General features: G+C 44.7%; 1 protein-coding gene across 1 annotated transcript in view; it reads left to right on the forward strand.

Annotated features, from left to right (window-relative positions):
• The window catches only part of INSC (inscuteable homolog (Drosophila)), a 130,955-nt gene that overhangs the window by 19,151 nt on the left and 86,878 nt on the right, over positions 1–24,926 (forward strand). Inside the window, exon 2 of the mRNA XM_018059588.1 lies at positions 17,935–18,035. Coding sequence (XP_017915077.1) covers positions 17,980–18,035 — 56 coding nt within the window. The 5' untranslated portion in view covers positions 17,935–17,979. The remainder of the gene's footprint in view (positions 1–17,934; positions 18,036–24,926) is intronic.

Genomic DNA, 24,926 nt, shown 5'->3' on the forward strand with positions numbered 1-24,926 from the left:
TCACGTGCATTGAGTCAGTGATGCCATCCAGCCATCTCGTCCTCTGTCGTCCCCTTCTCCTCCTGCCCCCAATCCCTCCCAGCATCAGAGTCTTCTCCAATGAGTCAACTCTTCGCATGAGGTGGCCAAAGTACTGGAGTTTCAGCTTTAGCATCATTCCTTCCAAAGAAATCCCAGGGCTGATCTCCTTCAGAATGGACTGGTTGGATCTCCTTGCAGTCCAAGGGACTCTCAAGCGTCTTCTCCAACACCACAGTTCAAATGCATCAACTCTTTGACACTCAGCTTTCTTCACAGTCCAACTCTCACATCCATACATGACCACTGGAAAAACCATAGCCTTGACTAGACGGACCTTAGTCGGCAAAGAAATGTCTCTGCTTTTGAATATGCTATCTAGGTTGGTCATAACTTTCCTTCCAAGGAGTAAGTGTCTTTCAATTTCATGGCTGCAATCACCATCTGCAGTGATTTTGGAGCCCCCAAAAATAAAGTCTGACACTATTTCCATTGTTTCCCCATCTATTTCCCATGAAGGGATGGGACTAGATGCCATGATCTGGTTTTCTGAATGTTGAGCTTTAAGCCAACTTTTTCACTGTCCTCTTTCACTTTCATCAAGAGGCTTTTTAGCTCCTCTTCACTTTCTGCCATAAGGGTGGTGTCATCTGCTTATCAGAGGTTATTGATATTTCTCCCGACAATCTTGATTCCAGCTTGTGTTTCTTCCACCCCAGCATTTCTCATGATGTACTCTGCATAGAAGTTAAATAAGCAGGGTGACAATATACAGCCTTGACGTACTCCTTTTCCTATTTGGAACCACTCTGTTGTTCCATGTCCAGTTCTAACTGTTGCTTCCTGACCTGTATACAGATTTCTTAAGAGGCAGGTCAGGTGGTCTGGTATTCCCATCTCTCTCAGAGTTTTCCACAGTTTCTTGTGATCCACACAGTCAAAGGCTTTGGCATAGTCAATAAAGCAGAAATAGATGTTTTTCTGGAACTCTCTTGCTTTTTCCACGATCCAGTGGATGTTGGCAATTTGAACTCTGGTTCCTCTGCCTTTTCTAAATCCAGCTTGAACATCACGGAGTTCATGGTTCATGTATTGCTGAAGCCTGGCTTGGAGAATTTTGAGCATTACTTTACTAGCGTGTGAGATGAGTGCAATTGTGCAGTAGTTTGAGCATTCTTTGGCATTGCCTTTCTTTGGGATTGGAATGAAAACTGACCTTTTCCAGTCCTATGGCCACTGCTGAGTTTTCCAAATTTGCTGGCATATTGAGTGCAGCACTTTCACAGCATCATCTTTCAGGATTTGAAACAGCTCAACTGGAATTCCATCACCTCCACTAGCTTTGTTCGTAGTGATGCTTTCTAAGGCCCACTTGACTTCACATTCCAGGATGTCTGGCTCTAGGTGAGTGATCACACCATCGTGATTATCTGGGTTGTGAAGATCTTTATTGTACAGTTCTTCTGTGTAGTCTTACCACCTCTTCTTAATATCTTCTGCTTCTGTTAGGTCCAGACCATTTCTGTCCTTTATTGAGCCCATCTTTGCATGAAATGTTCCCTTGGGATCTCTAATTTTCTTGAAGAGATCTCTAGTCTTTCCCATTCTGTTCTTTTCCTCTATTTCTTTGCATTGATCACTGAGGAAGGCTTTCTTATCTCTTCTTGCTATTCTTTGGAACTCTGCATTCAGATGCTTATATATTTCCTTTTCTCCTTTGCTTTTCACCTCTCTTCTTTTCACAGCTATTAGTAAGGCCTCCGCAGACAGCCATTTGGCTTTTTTGCATTTCTTTTCCATGGGGATGGTCTTGATCCCTGTCTCCTATACAACGTCAGGAACCTCATTCCACAGTTCATCAGGCACTCTATCTATCAGATCTGGGCCCTTAAATCTATTTCTCACTTCCACTGTATAATCATAAGGAATTTGATTTAGGTCATACTTGAATGGTCTAGCGGTTTTCCTTACTTTCTTCAATTTAAGTCTGAATTTGGTAATAAGGAGTTCATGATCTGAGCCACAGTCAGCTCCTTGTCTTGTTTTTGTTGACTGTATAGAGCTTCTCCATCTTTGGCTACAAAGAATATAATCAATCTGTGCGACCCCATAGATGGCAGCCCACCAGACTCCTCTGTCCCTGGGATTCTCCAGGCAAGAATACTGAAGTGGGTTGCCATTTCCTTCTCCAATGCATGAAAGTGAAAGTGAAAAAGTGAAAGTGAAGTGGCTCAGTCATGTCCGACTCTTCATGACCCCATGGACTGTAGCCTACCAGCCTCCTCCGTCCATGGGATTTTCCAGGCAAGAATACTGGAATGGGTTGCCATTTCCTGCCCCATATCTCTCCTTGCACTGGTGGCTATTATTCATTGATACGCCCTCCAAACTTTTGTCCTGTTTTGAATTTTTTCCCATCTTCATATTGAATTAGAGATACCAAGGGAAGATTTCATGCAAGGGTGGGTACAATAAAGGACAGAAATGGTATGGACCTAACAGAAGCAGAAGATATTAAGAAGAGGTGGCAAGAATACGCAGAAGAACTATACAAAAGAGATCTTGACGACCCAGATAACCATGATGGTGTGATCACCCACCTAGAGCCAGACATCCTGGAATGTGAAGTCAAGTTGGCCTTAGGAAGCATCACTATGAACAAAGCTAGATAAGGTGATGGAATTCCAGTGAGCTATTTCAAATCCTAAAAGATGATGCTGTTTAAGTGCTGCACTCAATATGCTAGCAAATTGGAAAACTCAGCAGTGGCCACAGGACTGCAAAAGGTCAGTTTTCATTCTAATCCAAAGGAAAAGCAATGCCAAAAAATGCTCAAACTACCACACAGTTGTGGTCATCTCACAGCTAGCAAAGTAATGCTCAAAATTCTCCAAGCCAGTCTTCAACAATACGTGAACCATGAACTTCCAGATATTCAAGCTGGATTTAGAAAAGGCAGAGGAACCAGAGATCAAATTGCCAATATCCATTGGATCATTGAAAAAGGAAGAGAGTTCCAGAAAAACATTTACTTCTGCTTTATTGATTATGCCAAAGCCTTTGAACTGTGGATCACAACAAACCGGAAAATTCTTCAAGAGATGGATATACCAGATGACCTTACCTGCCTCCTGAGAAATCTGTATGCAGGTCAAGAAGGAACAGTTAGAACTGGACATGGAATGGTAGACTCGGGAAAGGTGTACATCAAGGCTGTATGTATATCGTCACCCTGCTTAATTAACGTATATGCAGAGTACATCATGTGAAATGCCAGGCTGGGTGAAGCACAAGCTGGAATTAAGATTGCTGGAAGAAATATCGATAACCTCAGGTATGCAGATAACACCACCCTTATGGCAGAAAGTGAAGAAGAACTAAAGAGCCTCTTGATGAAAGTGAAAGAGGAGAGTGAAAAACTTGGCTTAAAACTCAACATTCAGAAAACTAAGATCATAGCATCCGGTCCCATCACTTCATGCCAAATAGATGGGAAATGATGGAAATAGTGACAGACTTTATTTTGAGGGGCTCCAAAATCACGGAAGATGGTGACTGCAGCCATGAAATTAAAAGACACTTACTTCTTGGAAGGAAAGTTATGACCAACTTGACAGCATATTCAAAAGCAGAGATATTACTTTGCCAACAAGGTCCATCTAGTCAAAGCTATGGTTTTTCCAGTAGTCACGTATGGATGTGAGAGCTGGACTATAAAGAACGCTGAGTGCCAAAGAACTGATGCTTTTGAACTGTAGTGTGGAGAAGACTCTTGAGAGTCCCTTGGACTGCAAGGAGATCCAACCAGTCCATCCTAAAGGAAATCAGTTCTGAATATTCATTGGAAGGATGGATGCTGAAGCTGAAGCTGCAATACTTTGGCCACCTGATGTGAAAAACTGACTCCTTGGAGAAGACCCTGGTGCTGGGAAAGATTTAACGCAGGAGAAAAAGGAGATGACAGAGGATGAGATGGTTGGATGTCATCACCGACTCAATGGACTTAAGTTTGAGCAAGCTCCGGGAGTTGGTGAAGGACAGGGAAGCCTGGTGTGCTGCAGCCCATGGGGTCACAAAGGGTTAGACATGTCTGAGTGACTGAACTGAACTGAACATATTTGAATGGTAATGTCTGTTTCTACCTCTGTGTATATTCTTTCGGTTGGTTACACTAAATACTACAACATTAATAATAACCTAATAATGCTAAAGTTAATTGACCTTTCCATTTTCCTCCTTCCAAATATAAGATTATTAGAATGCTTTAACTTACTTTAGTCATCCCCTTCTGAATTTATGCATAAAGCTGAGATTTATCTTTCTTTCCTTATCCCACAAATGAAGTATTATGATTGTTTCTTACAGTCAGTGTTTGGATTTACTCACATAATGAAAGTAAGTTTGCTCATCATCCTTTCTTATATTTCAAACCCTCCTTCTGGCATTACATTCTTTCTGCCTGAAATCAATCTTTTAGAATTTCCTTTGGTGTGAGACTCTTACTGGTTTGAAAATGTATCTATTTCCTTCTTATTCTTGGAAGGGTTTTCCTGAGGCTAGAGTTTAAGGATAATTATTTTCAGTAATCAGAAATTTTTCCACTCTCTGCTGACTTTTATCATTGTTATCAAGTGGTCACCTTTGGATGCTTTCAAAGCTTCTCTGTCTTTTGTGTTCTTTATGAATTATCTAGGGTGTGTAGATCTTTTGCGTTCTTCCTGCTTGGGATTCATTGGGATTTCTGGATTTGAAAGTTGTGTTGTCTTTCAAAAGTTCTGAGAAGTTTTTCAGCCATTCTTTCTTTGGAAATCACTTTTTCTCTCCTATTATCTCTATCTCCTTTTAGAAACCTGATTAAATACTTGAGTCTATTTCACTTTCTATTCCTTAGCTCTAATTCTCTTGTGTTTTGTCTCTTTCTCTCTCTGGGCTACATTTTAGATTATTTCATTTGTCCTACCTTTTAATACACCAATCCAATCTTAAGCTGTGATTAATCTGTCCAGTGAGTTTTTCACTTTAATTATTGTATTTTTAATTTATGTAAGTTCTATCTGGTTCTTTCCAAAATCTGCGTGGTCGTATTTTATAGCCTCTGTTCCTTGAAAATGTTTCCAAGACTCTTTTTTATTTCTTGAAGCTAAATTCTCTAATTGAGTTTTTTCTCTTCGTAGATAATGTGAATTTAGGCTGCAAACCCTTTTCCTATTGTGGTCATTAATTCTCAGAAAAGATTTTACTTCCCTTTAACCCAGCACCAAAGTTGGGACAGACAACTTTTCTTACATTGTTTGTATAGGAGATTTATTTCTCATTCACCGCCGCATTGGGTTTTTGGCCTTCTGCACCACTATTTTATTGTCTCTATAACCTCCTAGGCTTTGTCCCTTGTCTGCTCTTCCCCATACATGCATGGAACAGAAGCTTGGGGAATGCAACATTCAGCCGATGTTCTCAGGGCGAAAACTCCCTTCCATCCTGGATTGTTATTCTTGCTTGCTGCTTTCGCTTTCCTTTTGGTTTCTCCAGATTTCTTACATTTTTGCCAGTGAAGAGATATATTTTAAAAAACATGGAAACAATCTGTATCAATCCTTTAAAATTCTTCTTATGAAGAAGTACTTCAGAATATATGTTGTACCATATTGCTGTACATAGAATTATTATGTGAACTTTCTCTATAAGAAGTAGAATCAGTTATCAAATCATAATCACATGCTAAAAGATAGGGGCATAGTATAGATTTTCTTAAAGAGAGGATACAATCAGTACCCTAGCTCCACTTACTAGATATGTACCATAGCAAATTATTGGATCTCTGGATCTTCATCTCCATGTCTTCAAAATGAGGATAATAGTAGTACTAATTATTCTGATGCTTTTTTGTGAAATAAATTTAGTTTTAAAAAGAACCTAGAAGTGTACTTGACATACAGTTAAGTGCTCAATACCATTTCATTAAGGTTAAGATGCCACAGATTGTACGATGCCCTGTGATTTTGTGGAAAAGCAAACATGCTTTCTTTTTAAAGTCATTACTTAATTTTTGTCTGCCCTGGATCTTTATTGCTGCTTGAAGTCTGTCTCTAATTGTAGCAAGCAGGAGGCAGGCTTAGTGGCAGTGGGCAGGCTTCTTTTGCTGTGGAGCAAGGACTCTAGGCACGTGGGTTTCAGGAATTGCAGAGTTCGGGCTCAGTAGTTGCAGCTTGCAGGCCCTAGAGCTTGTGGGCTCCGTAGACATAGAGCATAGGCTGAGTTGACCTGTGGCATGTGAGATCCTCCTGGACCAGGGATTGAACCTGTGTCCCCTGCATTGGCAGGTGGATTCTCAACCACTGGACCACCAGGGAAGTCTAAGAAAACATGTTTTCAATTAAACTGTGACACAATACAAAGATGCCATTGACTGAAATTGCATCCTAGTTTCATATATTAACATACAAAATAATACATCTTAGAACCATCTGACAGTACTAAATTTTGGCTATTATGAATGGATACATATGAGCAAAGACAACAGTGAGTGAGAAATGGAACTTCAGTCTCAGAATTGGTAGGACCCAGGTATCTATATATTTGTAGGTATTTATTTCATTCGACCATTACCTTATCTACTTCTGGACCCTGGCTGTTCCATGCATGAATTAGAGTCAGTGTCCAGAAGGCTAATTGTCAGTAAACAAACACAATTCCACCATCTTCTCCAAGACTGAGGAGGAAGGGGAAAAACGTATTTATTAAGAGACCTCTGTGCCTAGGACACTTATGAGTACCTTAAATATCACATTTAGTTTCATTCTCACAATTAGGTTAAGATTAATTGGCATAACAAACAACCCCCAAATATTAGTGGCTTAGCACATTTTGTTTAATTCTTGCTTGTACACTGACTGATATGAGTAGGGTGGTTCTCCTTTAAACTGTGATCCACAGCTCACCTTATTCCATCTTTTGGCTTTGCCTTACTGTGGCTTTCTAGTTGCTCTGTTATCACTGAGGAGGCAGAAATGGGAAGAGAGAGGGACCATGAAGAAAGTGTATGTTTTATTATAATATAATTTAAAAATTTCAGGATGTCAGCGTTTGATTTATTCTTAGGAAACCTGTTGGAGGGAGAATTTACTGTAGGTTAGGGTGGTTGGAAAAGGCCTCCCAAATGAAGTAGAATTAAAGCTATGTCCTGAAATATTGATATTACCTGGAGATAAAGAGTGTTAAGATTTCCATCTGGATGTGCTGGAGTGGCATGACCAATGCATAGAATTATGGAAGAGCAAGATGTTTTTGGAGAACCATGCAACCCTTTCTTGGAAAATAACCAACATTTATTGAGCTCCTATGCTGTGCTAGACACTGTTCATATGCTACTGTGATAAACATCATTGAGCCTCCATAAGACAATATTCTGGGAATGGGCTCTTTTTCATGTTTGATCCATTCTGTGGCTAGATTAATTCAAATAATCATATTTGGAACATGTGGTCCAAGTACCTAACACTGTACTCCCACATAAAGGATCTTTATCTGAGGATATTATGATAATAACAGTAGGATTTGTTGAGAATCGTGTATTGAACTCTCACTCTGGGTTATTCTGTTTACATTCAGTGGCCCTGGAATGGGTTCTTGTTCTGTGTCTTTGGTTCCTTTGGTTAGCGAGCTGCTGAGAATCCTTTGCCACTGTTGCTGAGTCAAGGTTCTGGTTCAGTCTGGACTCTCTTTTGAATGTCCCAGACTATTTAAGTCACACAGGGCGTGAGCTGGGGTGTTAATTGTTTCTTCATGGCCAATGTTACTGATTATGGAAAATGTCTTAATGTTGTTATTTGGACTTATTCAAAGCATGATCTTTGTATATGAGATCTTTGTCAAATCTCCAGGGAAGGCTTTTCTTCTTCCCAATATATACAATATATTCTGCTTTTTAATCCTTTTCTGTTTGAAGCAGCTCTTTGGGCCTGAGTTCTGGGTGGGAAGTGGATCTTTCACTGGGTACAATGATAGATATTCACATGAGACTTCCTGTGTGACACTGTTAACTTAACTCCCTGGGTCAAAGTAGCTTATGGTATTGTTATTTCACTTGCTCTTATAAGTATCATGCAGGATACGTGATCTTATGTGATTCTTATAATAATACTGAGAATAGATTAAATTCCTATTTTATAGATGAAGAGGCTAAAGGTCAGAGAGGCCTAGTAAGAGACAAAATTGGGGTTGGAATCCCAATCCTGAACTTTTGGATTTCCATAACCTTATCATGCTACTTTTCAGATGTTATTGAGCATCCTCCAGTTTGGAGAATTTAAGAAGGAAATAAAATATGGGGGGTGGGGCTGGATTAGCATGGTTGATGATATAGTACTATTGTCTACTCCTGGCTTTAGAAGTAAGAGAAAATGGTATTTGTGAAACTACAAAAGATTGTAGTCTCTCTTCTGTCCTCTTTCCCAAGGGTATATAGACCCCCCTCAATGTGGGCCCTCATCATGACTCAGAGAGGGAAATAGCTTGCCCAGTGTGACCTCCGAGAGTGATTTATGAAACAGGATATATCCAAATTTTCACCACATTGGAGCTATTCAATTTTCTCTAATGGCCTTTATCTGAGAGTTATGTCTATTCGTGGCAGCCACGACCAGTAAGTCATTAGCTTAAAGTATACTGATTGTTAATTTTAGCATCCTGGGACCTGGGCCCAGTGAGAGAGGACTCTCGCTTTTGCGAATCAAAGCTGAAGAACGTTCGAGCAGTTGGCTAACAGTTAAATCAGCAGAAGTTAGAAAGTAAGAAAAGAGAATTAAAAAGTTAAAGAGTAAGAAGCAGTTGACTAGCTTGACATAGTTCAGGAGGTGGCAGAATGGCTTCCATTTGTTGGCCTCCCTACTGCTGGGTACTGTCCTCATCAGAAGAGAAAAATGGAACCAATGTTTATATCAAGCACCATTGGGTGCCAGGTACTTCGCATATGTGATCTCATCGATCTGAACAGCAGTGTTATGAGGACGGGACCACCCCTTGCATTTTATCTTTACAATATACAAACCCCAATTTATAGACAAGGGCACATGGTACCCGAGGTCACACAGCTAATAACTGACGGAACTGGGCTTTGAACCTGGACAATCTGCATTCTTAACCAACAGAATTCTGTATGGTGGTGGCCCAAAGGCCCAGCCAAGCCTCCCTTGAGGACTGCATGCCACTTAAGGTCTTGGAGGTCTGGCGCACCATTTGCTTACTTATGACCCTTAGAAAATCACCAGCTCAGGGACAGCTCCCAGATGCCAGTAACTGCAGTTTCCTTGTGTGGTTCAAAGCTTGGGGTTCCTCTCCTGGGCAGCTGGGGTTTGGGGCCCCAGAGCTGGAAGGAACCTACCCTGAGTCACAGGATGGGACGCCATGGCTTTCCCGGCTCCAGGAGCCTGTGTCCCCTGCAGGATTGCTTCCCATGCTCCGTCAGGGGAGGCTGCTGGGGCTTGACTCTGACAAGTTGAGCCATTTGGGGGATGGGTGGTCGTGTTAATCAGGAATTGGGGCACATGGCCTCAGCCAGGAAAGTTTGACTCGGGGCTTGTTTTCCTCCAACTTTGGGGGACTCATGGGCACTTCTGAGTCAACCTGCCTGTCTCATTCCAAGGCTGAGCCAAATTAGACCAGGAATCCCTGGAACCTCCCTGTCTACTGTCCATTCCTCTGTGCTTTGTAATCACAGCAAAGGAGAGAAGCAGCTGTAACTATCCCTGTTTTACAGATGGGGAACTGTGCTGCCATCGATTTCCTAGGGTGAATTACTTTGAGCCTGGATGGGGCTCTCTGAGCTCTCACTAGCAAAAGCCTTCTTTGGATTTCTCAGGGTGGTTTATGGGAGTGCAAAGACCTGGGTGCCAGCCCCAGGAACAGCTCAGCTTACTGTGTGACATCAGGCAGATTTCTTCCCCTCTCTGGGTCTCTCCATCTGCTCACGCCGACTTCTTTGTGCTTCAGTTTCCTCATCTGAAAATGGGGGACAATAATAGTAACTTACTTCGTAGAGTTATTTTGAGGATTAACTGTAAAGCATTTAAGAGTGCCTGATACAAAGCACCTAAAAGTGTTTCTCCCTCTACTCCTCATTTTCTTATCATCGTCATTATTATAAGGGGGCCTTCTCTTATGCTTTCCATTGGTTCTTATACTCTATGAAGTAAACTCTAAGAAGCCTGCCTCGATTTTGACTGACCCTGGGGTTTATGGGTCCCCCTGGGAGCTTATAAGTGTCTCTTAAATGAACTCCTGTTTGCTAGTTTTACCCCTGTAAAGTTCACGAACATACTTGTGCATAAGTATGTCCATGAATTTCAATGTCCTATTACTTTCCAGGATTATGGGATTCCTGTTACTTTCCAGGTTAGGGCTAGAAAGTGTCAATAGACATGTCCAGCTAATCAGGTGGAGGCTTCGGACCTTGTCTGTGTCTTGCTGAAACTGTTCTGGCCCCAGAATTGAAGACCAGGGCTGAAGTCTGGGTGGATCCCCTCTACGTGATACACAGGCCACCTGGGTTGTCCAGACAGGCTTTCCAGGGCCGGAGGGGACAAGGCCAGCAATATGAGCAATATGAGTTCTGCCTACTTGCTGGGCTCTGTCGCCTGACAGCTGTGAAGGGCCCTCAGAGCCTCCTCCAGGGAGCTAGCGCTCTCTATATTTCATGAGACTTGGTCCGTTCAGCAGGGCTGGTGGCAGCTTCCTTGAGTTCTTGCATCTCCCCTGGGAATAAGGGTTTTTACAGTATCTGATTGCTGCAGGAGCCTGGCCACCGCAGCTAGCAATGCACAAGGACCTCTGATACTACTGCCGCCTGTGGGAGACAAGTCACATAGAGGCCCGGAGTGGGGCGGGGGACCCATTATCCTTACTTCACAAAGCTCACTGAATCCCTCCTTTTCACCATGGGTCTGTACTTCTCCAGCCCTGGGGCTTTCGGGGTTCTGCTAGGAGCTTGTGTTTGTCTCTTACAGGAACTTCTGCTACTGATCTCGCTCCCTGAGGCCCATCCACCCCATTGGTCACGGTGGGAGTGGAAATTCCACTCTGCTTATTTTATTCTCCTGCTCACACACCTTCAGCGGAGCCCACAGGATAGAATCAGCTCCTTTTGTATGCAGGACTATAGAAGAACCCTCCCTCCCCCACCCCTCTGCCCACCGCCTCCCCTCCCCACAACAGGAGACCTGGGTCTCTAATACCTGCTGCATTTTCTGGTCTTGCCAGGGCTCTCCTGGCACTGAATGTCCTGTCCCATCTTCACCTGGCAAGATCCCACTCTGCATTTAAGACTCAGGTCAGATGTCTCCTCTTCTAAGAAGTCTGGCCTGTTCTTCAGCTGAAAGTGACCACTCCTTTTTCTGTATTTCCTTGCCACTGGGATAGCTTACTCCTGACTCCACTACCAGCCCAGAGATCCCCCTTTCTAGAAACCCTTGTAGTTCCCTAACCGTATCATGCTCAGGATTCTGTGCTTTCACATGCCCTTCCCTCTGCCTGCACGCTCTTCCTTTCTGCCCCTTCTCCTTCCCTTATTCCCACATTCTTCTCTCAGCTTTGGGGTCATGTCCTGAGAAACTTCCCATGACCCCCTCCCCCTACCTTCCATTCTCACGGACTCTGCTTGGAGGTCCTCTGGGCTCCCTTTAGCACCCCCTTGTGTGTGTGTGTTTAGTTGCTCAGCCATGTCTGACTCTTTGTGACCCTTTGGACTGTAGCCTGCTAGGCTCCTCTGTCCATGGGATTTCTCAGGCAAGAATACTGGAACGGGTTATTTCCTCCTCCAGGGGATCTTCCCAACCCAGATATTGAACCTGAGTCTCCTGTGTCTCCTGCATTGCAGGTGGATTCTTTACCCACTGAGCCATCAGGGACGCTCTTGTTATTGTAGCTTTTGTGCAATTTGGGGATTGTCTACTCATCCATCTGTGTATCTGGAGAACCTGATGAGCATAGAGCTGGTGGGAGGGAGGAAAGGTACCACCAGGCAGTGGGGACTGCAAGAACTAGAGAGGAGCAGGTGGCTCTTTCTCATGGATTTAGGAGGCAGAACCCTTTCCATGCAGTGTGTATGGTTGCAAAAGGCCCTCCTAACTGTCTCACTGAATTCTGATAACCATGTGGTGAAAATAGGTACCTTCATCTCTGGTTTCCCAGTGAGGAAGCTGAAGTTGCTTCAATAAGAGCTCACCTAGTCAATCAGCAAATGTTAATTGATCTGTATACCAGGCACTGTGTCAGGAGAGAGATGGTGTGGTGAGGAGTGGCGAGGAGATAGAGCAGTCAGCGGGGCAGACCTAGTCCGAACTCCTGGTAGGATCCTCAAGGGAGAAAGACTTTAAGCGTTAATTTCACAGTTAACTGTTTAATTACAATTGTGATAAATTCCATGGAGGGGATAGGGGATGGTGTAAGGAGGGACTTGACTGAATTCCTGGGTCAGTGCCTCTCCTACCCACCGCCATGCCCAGCTCCTATTCCTCTGTCTATTGGTGCTGCTGCTGGAGCTTAACTGCTTCCCACAGTATTTACTGTCCAGCTCCTGTTGACAGCCCTAATGGATTCTTTAGATTAAACAGTCCCAGCCCAGCCTTGAGCTGTACTTGGATTGGCCCATTAAACAACAGCAGAAGCACCCCCCTCACCCCCCGCCTTGCTCCTGGTACTAATTGAATAATTTACTGTAAATAGCTTCCGTTTCCTCTAGAGCCTAAGCTGGCTCCTTAGCCAAATGGAGGTGAGCAAGGGCTGCCTCTAATGGGATGCAAGAGCAGAAATGAGCTGTCCAAATGAGCAGTCGTTGCAGAAGGCATTGAATTAAATCAGAGACACTTGAGACTTCAATTCCTTCTTGTAAACGAACCACTCTGGTGGGGAGACACCACCAAGAGCCCTGCAGAACCCAGGCTGCAAACTCCAGGGTAGGATTTCCCATGAATTAGGAAGGCCCCTGGGCAGAGAGTGGAGGTAATGGAGTTTGTTGTTTCCTGATCACCTCTACATGTGTCCTTTTCCATTCTCTCATGAGGAAGATAGCATCTCTCCCTGAGATATATTGGGTTGGCCAAAAAGTGCGTTCAGGTTTTTCCATTACACCTTATGGAAAAACCCAAATGAACTTATTGGCCATCCCAGTATTTCTCAGCTCTTTCTTCTATGAGGAAGAGTGCTCCTACTCTGAGGCTAGCATGTGCCAAGCACAAGATCTATTATTTTGAATTATATTATCTATCAGAGAATTTTATGAGTGATCTCATTTAACCCTCATGAGGCTTCTGGGAGGCAGGTATGATTGAGGAAATCGTATTCATGAAGACTGATGCTTTTCCAAAGGTAACATATTTATCAGACACAGAATCAGGATTTGAATCCAAATCTATTAGACTCCATTCATTCTGCAATACCAGTGAAGACAGATGGCGTACAGTCAAGGGGTTACTTTGAATCCATTCTTGGTTTCCTGACATGCTCAGCAGCTTCGGAGGGGTTCTATTCTAACTCTCTGCTCAATAGGATGAGTTCAGCTTAGGTCAGTGGGAGGGGGAAACCACCCAGCAGTCTGTGGAGACCTCCCCGAGGGCTGCGTGATTGAAACGGGGCTCTACAAATCTGGTGACACTTTAGACTTTAGCTGGGACTGTCGTTTCCCATCCCCTGACCCCTTTGGGACCCGTGTGCATGTGCTAAGTCACTTCAGTTGTCTGACTCTGTGTGACCCTATGGACTGTATCCTGTCTCCTCTGTCCATGGGATTCTCCAGGCAAGAATAGTGCCATGCCCTTGTCCAGGGGATCTCCCTGACCCAGGGATTGAACCCACATCTCTTATATCTCCTGCATTGAGAGGCAGGTTCTTTACCTCTAGTGCCACCTGGGAAGCCCTTTAGACCCACGACTTTGTCCTAATGACTCACTAAAGGAACCAACCAATGAGGAACAGGAGATAGCCTCCCCGTACTCCCATTGGTGTCCCACTTCCTTCTACCATTTGGTGCAGTGTTTGGGGTCTTCCTTCTTCCAAGGACTCTTCTGTCCTCTGACTGTGTCACTGAGGTCCGATACTTAGTGAAGCTGCTGATCTCATGGGTTGGGAGGTAGGAGCAGCAGGAGGCGCTGGTGAGAGGAAGAGGGCTCTGCTGTGTGTGAAGGGTGAGGGCTGAGTGTGGCCCCCGGGGAATGGAGTCAGCCTTCCTGTTAGCAGATGCTGGGCTGTGTCACCGTTGTTGCTGTCATCATCTTCACCTGCTGCAGCACCTCACCTCTGTCTAATCATAAAACCCAGAGACCGGTCCTCTGTCACCTACTAGCTGTGTGATCTGGGGCAGTGCACGTGCTTCCACTGAATTTCAGAGGTCTTATCATCACAGAGGGATGCTGATAGTATTAAAGGTGCTAATACTATATGAAGCATTTAGGGGCCTGGCACATAGTACACACTCAAAAGGATACAAGCAATTATTATTATTATTTGCACTTCATAAACATCAACTAGGTTTATTCTTGATAGTCCCCATTTCATCTTCCAGATCTTCCCAGGTGGCTCTAGTGGTAAAGAACCTGCCTGCCAGTTCAGGAAATGTCAGAGACGTGGGCTTGATCACTGAATCGGGAAGCTCTCCTGGAGGAGAGCAGGGCAACCCACTCCAATATTCTTGCCTGGAGATTCCCATGGACAGAGGAGCCTGGCCTTCTACAGCCCTTAGGGTCACAAAGAGTCTGATACAACTGAAAGGACTTAGCACGCATGCATCTTATTGATATGCCCTTACCTGTTCCCCGTCCCCAGTGATTATGAGCTGTGGCTCCTCTGAGAGCTTATCTGACTCACCATCTCAGCTTCAACACGTAGGTGCCCAGCTTCTCACTGAGCAAGATGGGGCTTCAGACATCCAGGAGTTTGTCCCACTGAGGAAAAGAGGCATGAATAATAGTCTATGCAGAGGCAGTGATACACGTCCTGCCTAGATGTCCCTACGTGGGCTCTCCAGCCTCTGGGAACATGCAGAGTCATGTGAACCAAGGTCTTGTTAGCAGACAGCCTCCACTGGCCTAACTCCTGAAAGGCTGTGGATGAAATAGGGCAATGAGGATCTCTCAACTGGGTCTTTCAACAAAATCAAGATACATTAGGTTTATTGCATCTCCTTCAGCTGAGAGCCCAGTGGTTCCTAATGAAAAGGGAGAAATTGTCTCAGCATGATTTGTTCCATCTGGGCTCTAGTTGGCTTCTGCCTAAAGGGCTCACAGACCAGTGATTAGGAATCTGTTCTAGAATTTTGTGGTCACCAAGTGTTTCTGGAATCTCTTGGAAAGTCAAAACATTCTCCTGCCTTCAGGGACCCTTTCTCAGGGTCCCTCAGATTCAACTTGATCAGATCTATAAGGGTTCTCTAATGTTCACGGGTGTGCTCACAGAATCCTAACTTGTTCACACTTTTAAGGGCCTTGGAGCTTCGTGTGACCTTAAATTTCCCTTACTGTCACCTGCCTTAAGCTGATTTCCTCTTCAACTTTTACTTTGCCCAATTCTTCTCCATGATGAAGATGGAACTAAAATAAGATCTGCTTGCTCACTGTGCTCTGATCACGTCAGAGCATTCACTCTGAGATGCGGGTGTTTCCCTTTTTGCTTCTTTCATCAGAGATATCGCAAAGGGAACAAATACCTCATTTTGTTGTTTCTAGCTTTTTTTCTTTTGCTCCTTTCTTTTCAGGTTGCTGACTCACTGGGTTCCAAAAATATAGCTTCTCAATAATGAAAATAATGAAAGTAATAAAAATCGTGATGCTCCTGATGATAAGGAGCCCTTGTGGAGCACTGTTATTGTTCTGGGTTCTTTAGATGCTGTGTTTAATAGCATCTCCCCTGGCAGAGCTGACCACGGGGCTGAACACACTGCAGACTCTCAGGACATAATAATAACTATTGATTTAGCTCTCAACCTGGCCTGACACTTCTGCATTCCTTACCTTATGTCATTGTTATAATAGCCCTGTAAAACAGATACTGTTATTCTCTGTTGCAGATGAAGAATTAGGGCTCAACATAAATATATTAAAAATTCATTCCACTCAATATTTCTATAGTCTCATCGAGTGTTTGCTAAGTGCCCAGCCCTTAGAACCAAGTGGTTCCTGCCCTCCACGGTCTCAGTCTAGTGGGGCCCACAGGGCAGGGAGTAGGCAGTGGCAGTGAATCTCTGGAATTATCTAAAGCCCTAATTTGTTCTGGGCTCCTCCTTCCCTATATTTTCAGATTCACTGTTTGTCTTTTGTTCCAAACATCACAAGGGGGCTTCCCAGGTGGCACAGTGGTAAAAAAAATCTGTCTGCCAATGCAGGAGGCTGGAGATGTGGGTTTGATCCCTGGGTTGGGAAGATCCCCTGGAGTAGGAATTGGCAACCCACTCCAGTATTCTTGCCTGGAAAATTCCATGGACAGAGGAGCCTGGCGGGCTATAGTCCACAGGGTTGCAAAGAGTTGGACATGACTGAGCACGCATCACAAGGGGTACTTCATGTCCAGCCACATCACTATTAATTAAAATCCTCCTCCACTCTTTTCTCATAAGGGTCACTTGTAACCATAAGAGTTTAATTTTTCTAGACCTGAGTTGCTGCCCTCCTCAGCTGTATCCTCCCACAAGTTCATGCCTGTGTTTTCTCTGAGGGTCTTGATCTGTTGTCCTCAAGCTCAGAGCATGATAGGTGACAGTCAACCCTCTTTTGACTATTGCTTTACTCAGATGAAGGGGACAGAATCTTTATTTTCACCAAGGAGGGCTTCTTCATTGGCTTGGAGAAGGAGATGACAGAGAGAGGAGTGGGAAAGGACTGGCAAGGCAGGAGACAAACAGGTGGGCAGCTGATTTTATGGAGGGAGAAGGACACTGTTTGACTTGGTCTAACCTGTGAGGCACAGGCAAACCAAATGGGTGCTTAGTGCTGGGACTGGAGGCGCAGAACCTGGATCACTTTATTTATTAGACTATTTATTGAACCAGAATCCTCACTGAGACAATAACTTTACTATCTTACATACTGGGAAGCCCAGAGGTGGGCCAGACCCAGCGCTGGTTGATTCAGTGGCTCCGTGATCAAGGATGCAGGTTTTTCCCTGTGTGTGTTCACTTTCTTCTCTAGCTGGGTCCCTTCTTGATGGCCAGGGAGTCTCTGACAGCTATGGAGTGCTGTGCTTCCTTGTTCAGGTTCAGTGGGAGAGATACTATCTCACCTTGTGACTGGCTTGCAGTTAAGGAGAAAGTAAATTTTTCCTAGAAACAGTTCTTTCATGGCTCATTGGCTTGAATTGGGTCACATGCCTATCACTGAACCAGTTCCTGGAAGTTTGGGTGAAATGACATCATCTAAAGTGGAACAGATTTGGGGAAGCAACCACCGTGCCATTACAGGGTCACATTTCCCAGACATAAGCAAAGTGAAGAACCCAGTACTTTGACAGTATATGGCTTAGGAATTAGTATGCAGAGTTGCCAGATTTAGCTAAGAAAACAAGGTGCCCAGTAAAATGTGAATTTCAGGTAAACTACAAACTTTTAAAGTGTAAATATTTCCTGTGCAATATTTGCTGGTCTGTGTGTCCCAATATTGGGTACAAAGCAAAATGGGTTAAGTATGTGTTTGGCAATGAAACCTAAGAAAAATTCTAGGGGTTCATGGTGCATCAGGGACTTAGAATCAAGATCAGATCTGAGTCTTGCATTGAGTGTGAGGTCAGTGTAATATAAACTGATTCAAACAGCAGAGGAGGGTCGGGGGGGCTTCTCTCCACACATGAGATGACCCCCTGTGGCCAGGATTTGGGAGAGAAAATGACTGGGCCTCCTTACTTGGGGGCCCTGGTTGACCCCATCCTGCCTTCTCTTTCTAGGGCCCCGATCGCTGTCGGCAGGCTTTGCTGCGGATTGGCGTCAACATGATGGCGCTGCCTGGAGGCCGCCACCTGGACTCCATTCCTCTGCCGGGTCAGCGGTAAGTCCCACCGCTGTGTCTCAGGGCCTGGCCTGCCCCATCTGGACTCTGGCAGAGGCCCAGCCCCAGCATCCTAGGGTTTTCAGGTGGCCCCATCTCTCAGTGCACTGTGCTGGGAGGAGGCTTAGGACAAGGTATCTGGGATACTGCAGTCACTCAGCAAATACAAATGGAACTGGGCTCTGAGACACAGAGGAGTCAGCCACATTCTGCCCTAAGGGGCTACTTTAAGATCCAAGCAGACAATGAAGCAAAAGATCAAGTGGGGTGTGCTGCTCACAGAAGGGACCCCAGAGGAAGCTCTGGATTCTGATAGCTCCAGGAGGTTGGAGCCACTGGAGGGGCTTGGCCTCTCTGAGCCTCTTGGAAGACATCAGCCTACCATTAGGTGTCTTTCTCTCGAAGCACCAATGGGAGGAGTGGGCACAGAGCTGATCCTTGGGAAACACTTGTTGCCATGAGTTGGGCAGTGTGGTGAGGGGGAGGAAAGAATACACCAAGCACGGGGTGAGGCCTGGATGATGGGCGAAGGAAGACCTAGGGTTCCAGAGCTGCCTTCACACAGGTGAAGGGGACGGGGAGGCAGGTGGAGATCTGACTGGCTGGTCCTGGTGGCCCTAGGCAGAAGCAGAGGTGGAAGCACCAGGGCAACAAATCTCTGATGACAGCTATCCCAGTTTGCCTGGTACTGTGCTGATTTTGGCACTGACAATCCCATGTCCCTGGAAACTCCTCGGTCCTGGGCAAACCGAGATGGTGGGTCACTCTAACTTAGGTTTGGTCTGTGGAGGAACTTTGCAGTTTGAGGCTCAGAGCTTCCTCTTATCCTTTCAGTTCTTGCTTAGATGTTTTGATGGGACTGTTTTGAGGCAGGAGAATCCAAGCCCTTCCAAGGTTGTTAAATCATTGTTTCTTATTGCTTTATATATTGGGTTGGCCAAAAAGTTCATTCAGATTATTCCATCCGATGTTATGGAAAGACCCAAACAAACATTTTGGCCTACACAGTATTCTGATACCACTACCATCTGATCTCTCTTTTTGACCCCAGCCTGAATTATAGGGGCTTCAACTATGTACAGCATGCATTGCTATATTTTTCTTTCTGTTTTTGAGTATTTTGGGTGTGTGTCTTGCTTTTAAAAATCAGAAGGATTTATTAAATATTTGCTAAGAGTCTACTGGAGTTGGATTAATTTCTATGACAGTATCGGTCTGCTCCCCCAAAGCCATTATCATAAAGAGGTTTAAGAAGATGAACATGCCTGAGGGCTGAGAACACTGTTAGAAATGTAGTTAAGAATTTCCTGTGTGGCCTGACACTGGGAGTAAGATATAACACGGAGACCCAAATATTTTTCCACATGGACTCTAAGGTAGAGCTCAGAGATGGTGTGATGCAAACCTGTAAGGATACATGCATAGTCTCAGAGATGGGATCTCATGATTTGAGCAGATGTTATCACCTCTGAACACATGACTGACTGGGTTCAACTAATTGTGTGGTTTTATGTGAACTCTTCAACCCCATGGCTTCTTGGCTCCCTCATGTATAAAACAGGGGTAATAATAGTATCTAGACATAAGGTTGATGTGTGGATTAAATGAGCTAATAATACATGCAAAACGTCTGCCATCCAGTGAGAGCTATATAAGAAGGGCCCTTGTTTATTGGGTGCCTGCTACATGTTGGAGGCCCTCTGTGGCTCTTCATGTAGGTGATCTTAGGGGGTTCTTCTAGAAATACTTCGCTTGACCCCTTACTATTGGCAAGTCACCTCTTTGAGAAAATAAGTCATGGGCAGACACTCCTAGCAGCCTAATATTTTATAATCAGAAAAGAGTAGATGTGTTCTAGATGCAGAGGAATCTCAGTCTTTCCATCGCCCATCCTGCCCAGGTTGAAAACCGTATACTCAGATGAGTAGCAACATCTGTGGCAACAGGGCTTTGGGGCCCCTCTATGGATCTCACAGGGGTTGGAATTGTCAGACCAGAGCCTGTGCTGTGGTTTGGGAAACTGACATCACAGGGCAGTTTAGGACAGTGGTTAGGAATCTTGACCCCCCCTCTCCCCCAACAAAAATTGATTCTTGGTTCTGCTGCTTATTAGCTATAACCTTGGGCTTCAGTTTATTGATCAATGAAATAGAGATATTTATGCTTACATCATCGGGTTGTGATGAGCCTTTAATATGTATATGTTGTTACTATTCACATATAAACTGAACAACAAATCGTTGCTGTATGCAAATAGCGTTTACGCTTTATTTTTGTGTAGAAGAAAATGTTTGAAAATAAATCCGAAGAGTAAAAAAAGAGATAATATATACAAAGTGCCTGTCTGAAACATAGGAACTGCTCAATCAATATTACCATCTCCTTTAGACAAAGAATAAGACCCTGGAATAGAGACTACGAGCCAAGGTGGATCACATTCTGGAACTCCGTCAGCCCCTGGGAGCCACTGAGCTCTCTCTCCAACCTCCTCAGAATTTTTTAAAATAAAAGAAAATTAAATTACATAAAAATGATTTAGGAATCAGATCATTATGCTTTTGGAGTCAGGACAGGCTTTCTAACTGACATTGTACAGCAAATATTGATACCTTGGGAGGAAAACACCAGACTAACATGATTCCGCAAACACCGCGACCTGCAAAATTGTTTGTTTAGAATGTCTTCAATCTTCTTATTCTGATAGGGGAGGCAGGCTGCAGAGAGAAGGTGGCACCTCCTTTACTGTCATCACAGTCTCACATTGCCGGCCAGGCCTGCCCGAAACAGTGGGGGAATATAATCCTATTAATCGTCTACCACCCTGTTCATTGTTTGTGTTCTGGAGTGTGTGCCTGGGCCACGTTCACAGCGGGGGCTCATGTGTATTTACAGGATGTCAGAGGGGTTCATTTGTCCAATCTGATGCTTCATTATGAGCAGACAATAGCAGCCGCCTCTTCTTTCCTCTTGTTCCAAGCTGCAGAGGCCTCTCTCATGGGGAATAACACCATGGTTATTGTCTCCAGATAAATAATTAATGCTGGATAATTGACTTCTTTCTGTTGTGTTCCACTGAGACTGAATTTCACTCTGGAGTGCCATTGTTCACATCGTTGTACAAGTTGCATGGGATCATCCCACAGCCCGGGTGAGCTGTCTAGGTTAGACCTTTGGTATTTGAGACCCTTCTGAGTAAATAGCATCAGAAGAGCTTTTCTAGGTATTGGCTCCTGGAAGAGAACAGAAGACAGAGAGCAGAGGTGTCTGAGGCCAGAGGTTGGGATTGTGAATTGAATTGGGTGATAGGAGGGGGTGTGATGGCTATCAACTATGACCACGTCTGAATCTCCTGGGAGGTTTTCATATTTTAAATAATAATAATAATAAAAAATCCTACTGTTGATTCATGTTGTTATATGGCAGAAACCAACACTGTATTGTAAAGCAATTATCCTCCAATTAAAAATAAATTTTAGAAAAGCAATAAAATAAAGTAAACAAGCCAAAGAACAGAACCTTATTCTTGAAAACTTTAATGTACGAACCTGAAGAGGTTGAAAGTATATAAGCCTTGGGATCAGACTTGGACTCAAAGCCCAGCTCCACTTCCTACCAGCTCTGTGACTTTGGCTGCTGCCTAACCTGTCTGAGCACCAGTTTTATCTTCTATAACAGGGTGACCGTGGTCATTGCTTTAAAAGTTCGTCTAAGTGCTGAGGTCTAAGAAGGAAGGTCTCTCTAGGCCTCTGTGTGCCAACCTGCATTTTACAAGGCCATCCTGGTAACAGTAAGCCACCCCCCACCCCCTAATCTCCCTCCCTCAGCGGTGAAAACCCTTGCAAGCTAGGTTCAAATACTTGCCCAGAAGTTCATGAATTTTTTGGTGGGAGTGAAGGGGACATGGGATCAACTCTCTGGGTAGCAAGAGACTGTGGCTGCTGTGTCTCTAGCTGATCTTTGCTTTCTTCTTGGGTCTCTGGGCTCCCATCTCTGCGATTGGTACATCAGTTCTTGCTGTTGGCTCTGGGCAGGGTGGTAGTGGTTTGGGGATCCAGACATGGTGGTCAGGGTGCTGCCACCTGTCTGTCTGCTCCCAGGGTTGTGCCCACTATCATCGTGCCCCCTCTTCTGCAGGAGGCCCAGGCCTTTGATTTAACAGTCTCTATGGAGAGGTTCCTGCAGGGTGGACTGGAGGCCAGTCTGAGGGATGCAAACAGGGCCACATCCAGACATGTCTCCCACTCCCCCTCCCTCTTTTCCTCCCTCCCTCCCTCCCTTCTCTCCTTCCTTTCATTACTTCTCTTACCCACAGATCAAGCTGAGACACTGACATTTTCTCTCTGGTTTCCTGCTTGTGAGGGTGAGAATACTGATGAAAGGACTTCATTAACCCCTGTAACAAAATTGGCTGACTCTCATTCAGCACTTGCTATGAGCTGGTCGCTTTTACACATAGCAATTCACTCAGTCCTCATCACAGCCCTTGTGTATACTTACTATTATCTCTGTTTTGCTAATGAGGGGGCCATAGGTTGGGTTCCCTGGGAAGCAGTCACTGAGATGGGGTTGAGAGTTCAGGATGGTCGTTAGGGAGTGCCTTTGGGATTGACACCTGTGGCAGGAGGCAGGCATGGCCGGTGGGGTGGGAGTGGGTTGGGGGCAGGGTGCAGAACTGTAACGCTGGGTTGATGACGACTCAGCTGACCTCACAGGGACCTTTGGGATCAGAGTTGTTCATTGGCCAGACAGGCCAGGACCTTCATATCCCACCTTCATTCTGTCGGAGTGGGTGACTTTGGGCAGAGCACGACCTCACGTAAGGTAGCTCTGAAAGTCCTGCCAGCTGGGGACAGCAAGTCTTTCCTTTGAGGAGGAACCCAGACGCCACATACAAATCCAAGCCTCATCACTTGAGATAAATTAACCTCATGTCCGTCGCATGAGAAAACTGAGGCTTGAGGAGCTGAAGTTGCTAACTTGTCCAGGACAGACTGACAAAGAACAGAGCCAGGATACATGTCCTCAGATGGTGCTTGAACCTGAGTGCCAGCCAGTACTCTATTGCGGCTGTCTTTTCCGTGATGTTCTTGAGGGCATCACATGAATAAGTCATTCATTCGTTCATTCAGGTGGTCGTTTATTCATTGTTGTTTTTGTTTAGTTGCTGAGTTGTGTCTGACTCTTTGCGACCCCATGGACTGATGCCCACAAGGCTCCTCTGTCCATGTGATTTTCCAGGCAAGAATACTGGAGTAGGTCACCATTTTCTTCTCCAGGGGATCTTCCAACCCAGAGATTGAACCCGTGTCTCCCATGTCCCCTGCATTGGCAAGTGGATTCTTTGCTGCCAAGTCACCAGTGAAGCCCCGTTTATTCATTACTATTCATTAAGTCTTCCACAAAATTTCTCTGCGAGTACGTATTAAGTGCAGATCACGTCTCTGTATGGGGCTGTGTGCTTAAGGACATGATGGTGACTGAATCGGGTGTGGTGCCTTCCCTTGTGGGACTTGTTAATTTATCTCAAGTGATCAGGCTTGGATTTGTAGCAAGTATACAACCTGGGGCTTTTATTTGGGATGTCTCACTGGGAGGAAGAGATGTCTCTCTAGGTTTCCGATGAGTCAGCTGAAGCTTGTGGCAGGCCGGCAGCCTCCTGGGTCACCCCTAGGCTGCTGGCAAGGGCCCGCCCAGCTTCCCTGAGCCAGTGAGGCTGTCGCGGGCCAGCCTGTCTCCAAGTAGATAATGGCTTGCATGTGTACGCCCTTGCTCTGAGGCTGGTTTTCTGCTGCCGGCTGCTTTCTGTGCCCGCGGTGAAATGTGCAGACTGTAATTGTCAATGGGATAATTGGATATTTTCCTGTTGTTTAAACCTAAAGGAAGGCTAGAATCAAATTCCCTTCCGTCTCCCATCTCCCAAGAGAAATCCACAGAAACATAGGGTGTGACCTTGTAAAGACATAGGAATAATGATTCCATTTTTAAGAGGGGAGGTTGGATTTAAATTCCCTTATAGTGCCGGGAACTGGGATCATAGAGGCATCGAATGTTGTTGCTGGAAGTTTCCTTAGAGCTCCCTGTATTATGAGATGGGGAAACTGAAACCCAGAGAGGGGAATGGAGCTGCTATAATACTTTCAGGCCCCCTTCCACTCTCTCTGGAGTCCTGCCTTCCCGGAGCTGTGTTTCTTAAGTTTATTATCCCAGCTAGCCTCCAGTGATTTCTAGCAGCCCTGTGTCCTAGCTCCAGTGGAATCCTCTTGTTAGCAGTGATCTGCAATAGATTTCAGTTTCATTCATTCACTCGTTCATTTGAATGAAATTTACTTTAGGCTAAGAACTTACTTTGGGCCAGGCCGTGAGTAGGACTATAATGAGTTATGTAAATGTCATCCTTCTGACTCAATAAATATCCTGAGGGTCAGTCATTTCTGATTCATATTTGTGCTCCTGTGGTTAAAATGCGCACAAAAGAAGCTCAAAAACTGGTTGTTGAATGAATAAATGTTTAATAAATGATGAGTGACTAACCACTGAGGCGTCTCAGGTGACTGTGAGAAATTTAATTCCTTAGCTTGAAGTTTGTTCCTTTCTCCAAGCAAGCTGGTTTCATTCTTTATGGTAGAAAACTGCCGCATGGAGGGAAAGGATAAGCTAGAGTTTTACCTTGATTAATTTAAATACTGTTTCTGAGTGGCAGCCAAAGATTTAATTGGTTGAAGGAGTCAGACAGTTGGAGAGACTTTTTTTTTTTCCTCCTAAAGGATAGCAATTCAGAAATATTTTTAATCTTTTGGTTTTATGTTCGTTGGAAAAAAATGTCTGCGATTTCATCGTTTAATGTCTTGCGGGGGAGCACAGTGCAGTGGGGAGCAGTGACCAGGGGCCAGA

This window comes from Capra hircus, chromosome 15 (assembly GCF_001704415.2).
Source record: "Capra hircus breed San Clemente chromosome 15, ASM170441v1, whole genome shotgun sequence".
In the NCBI taxonomy this organism is placed as follows: domain Eukaryota; kingdom Metazoa; phylum Chordata; class Mammalia; order Artiodactyla; family Bovidae; genus Capra; species Capra hircus.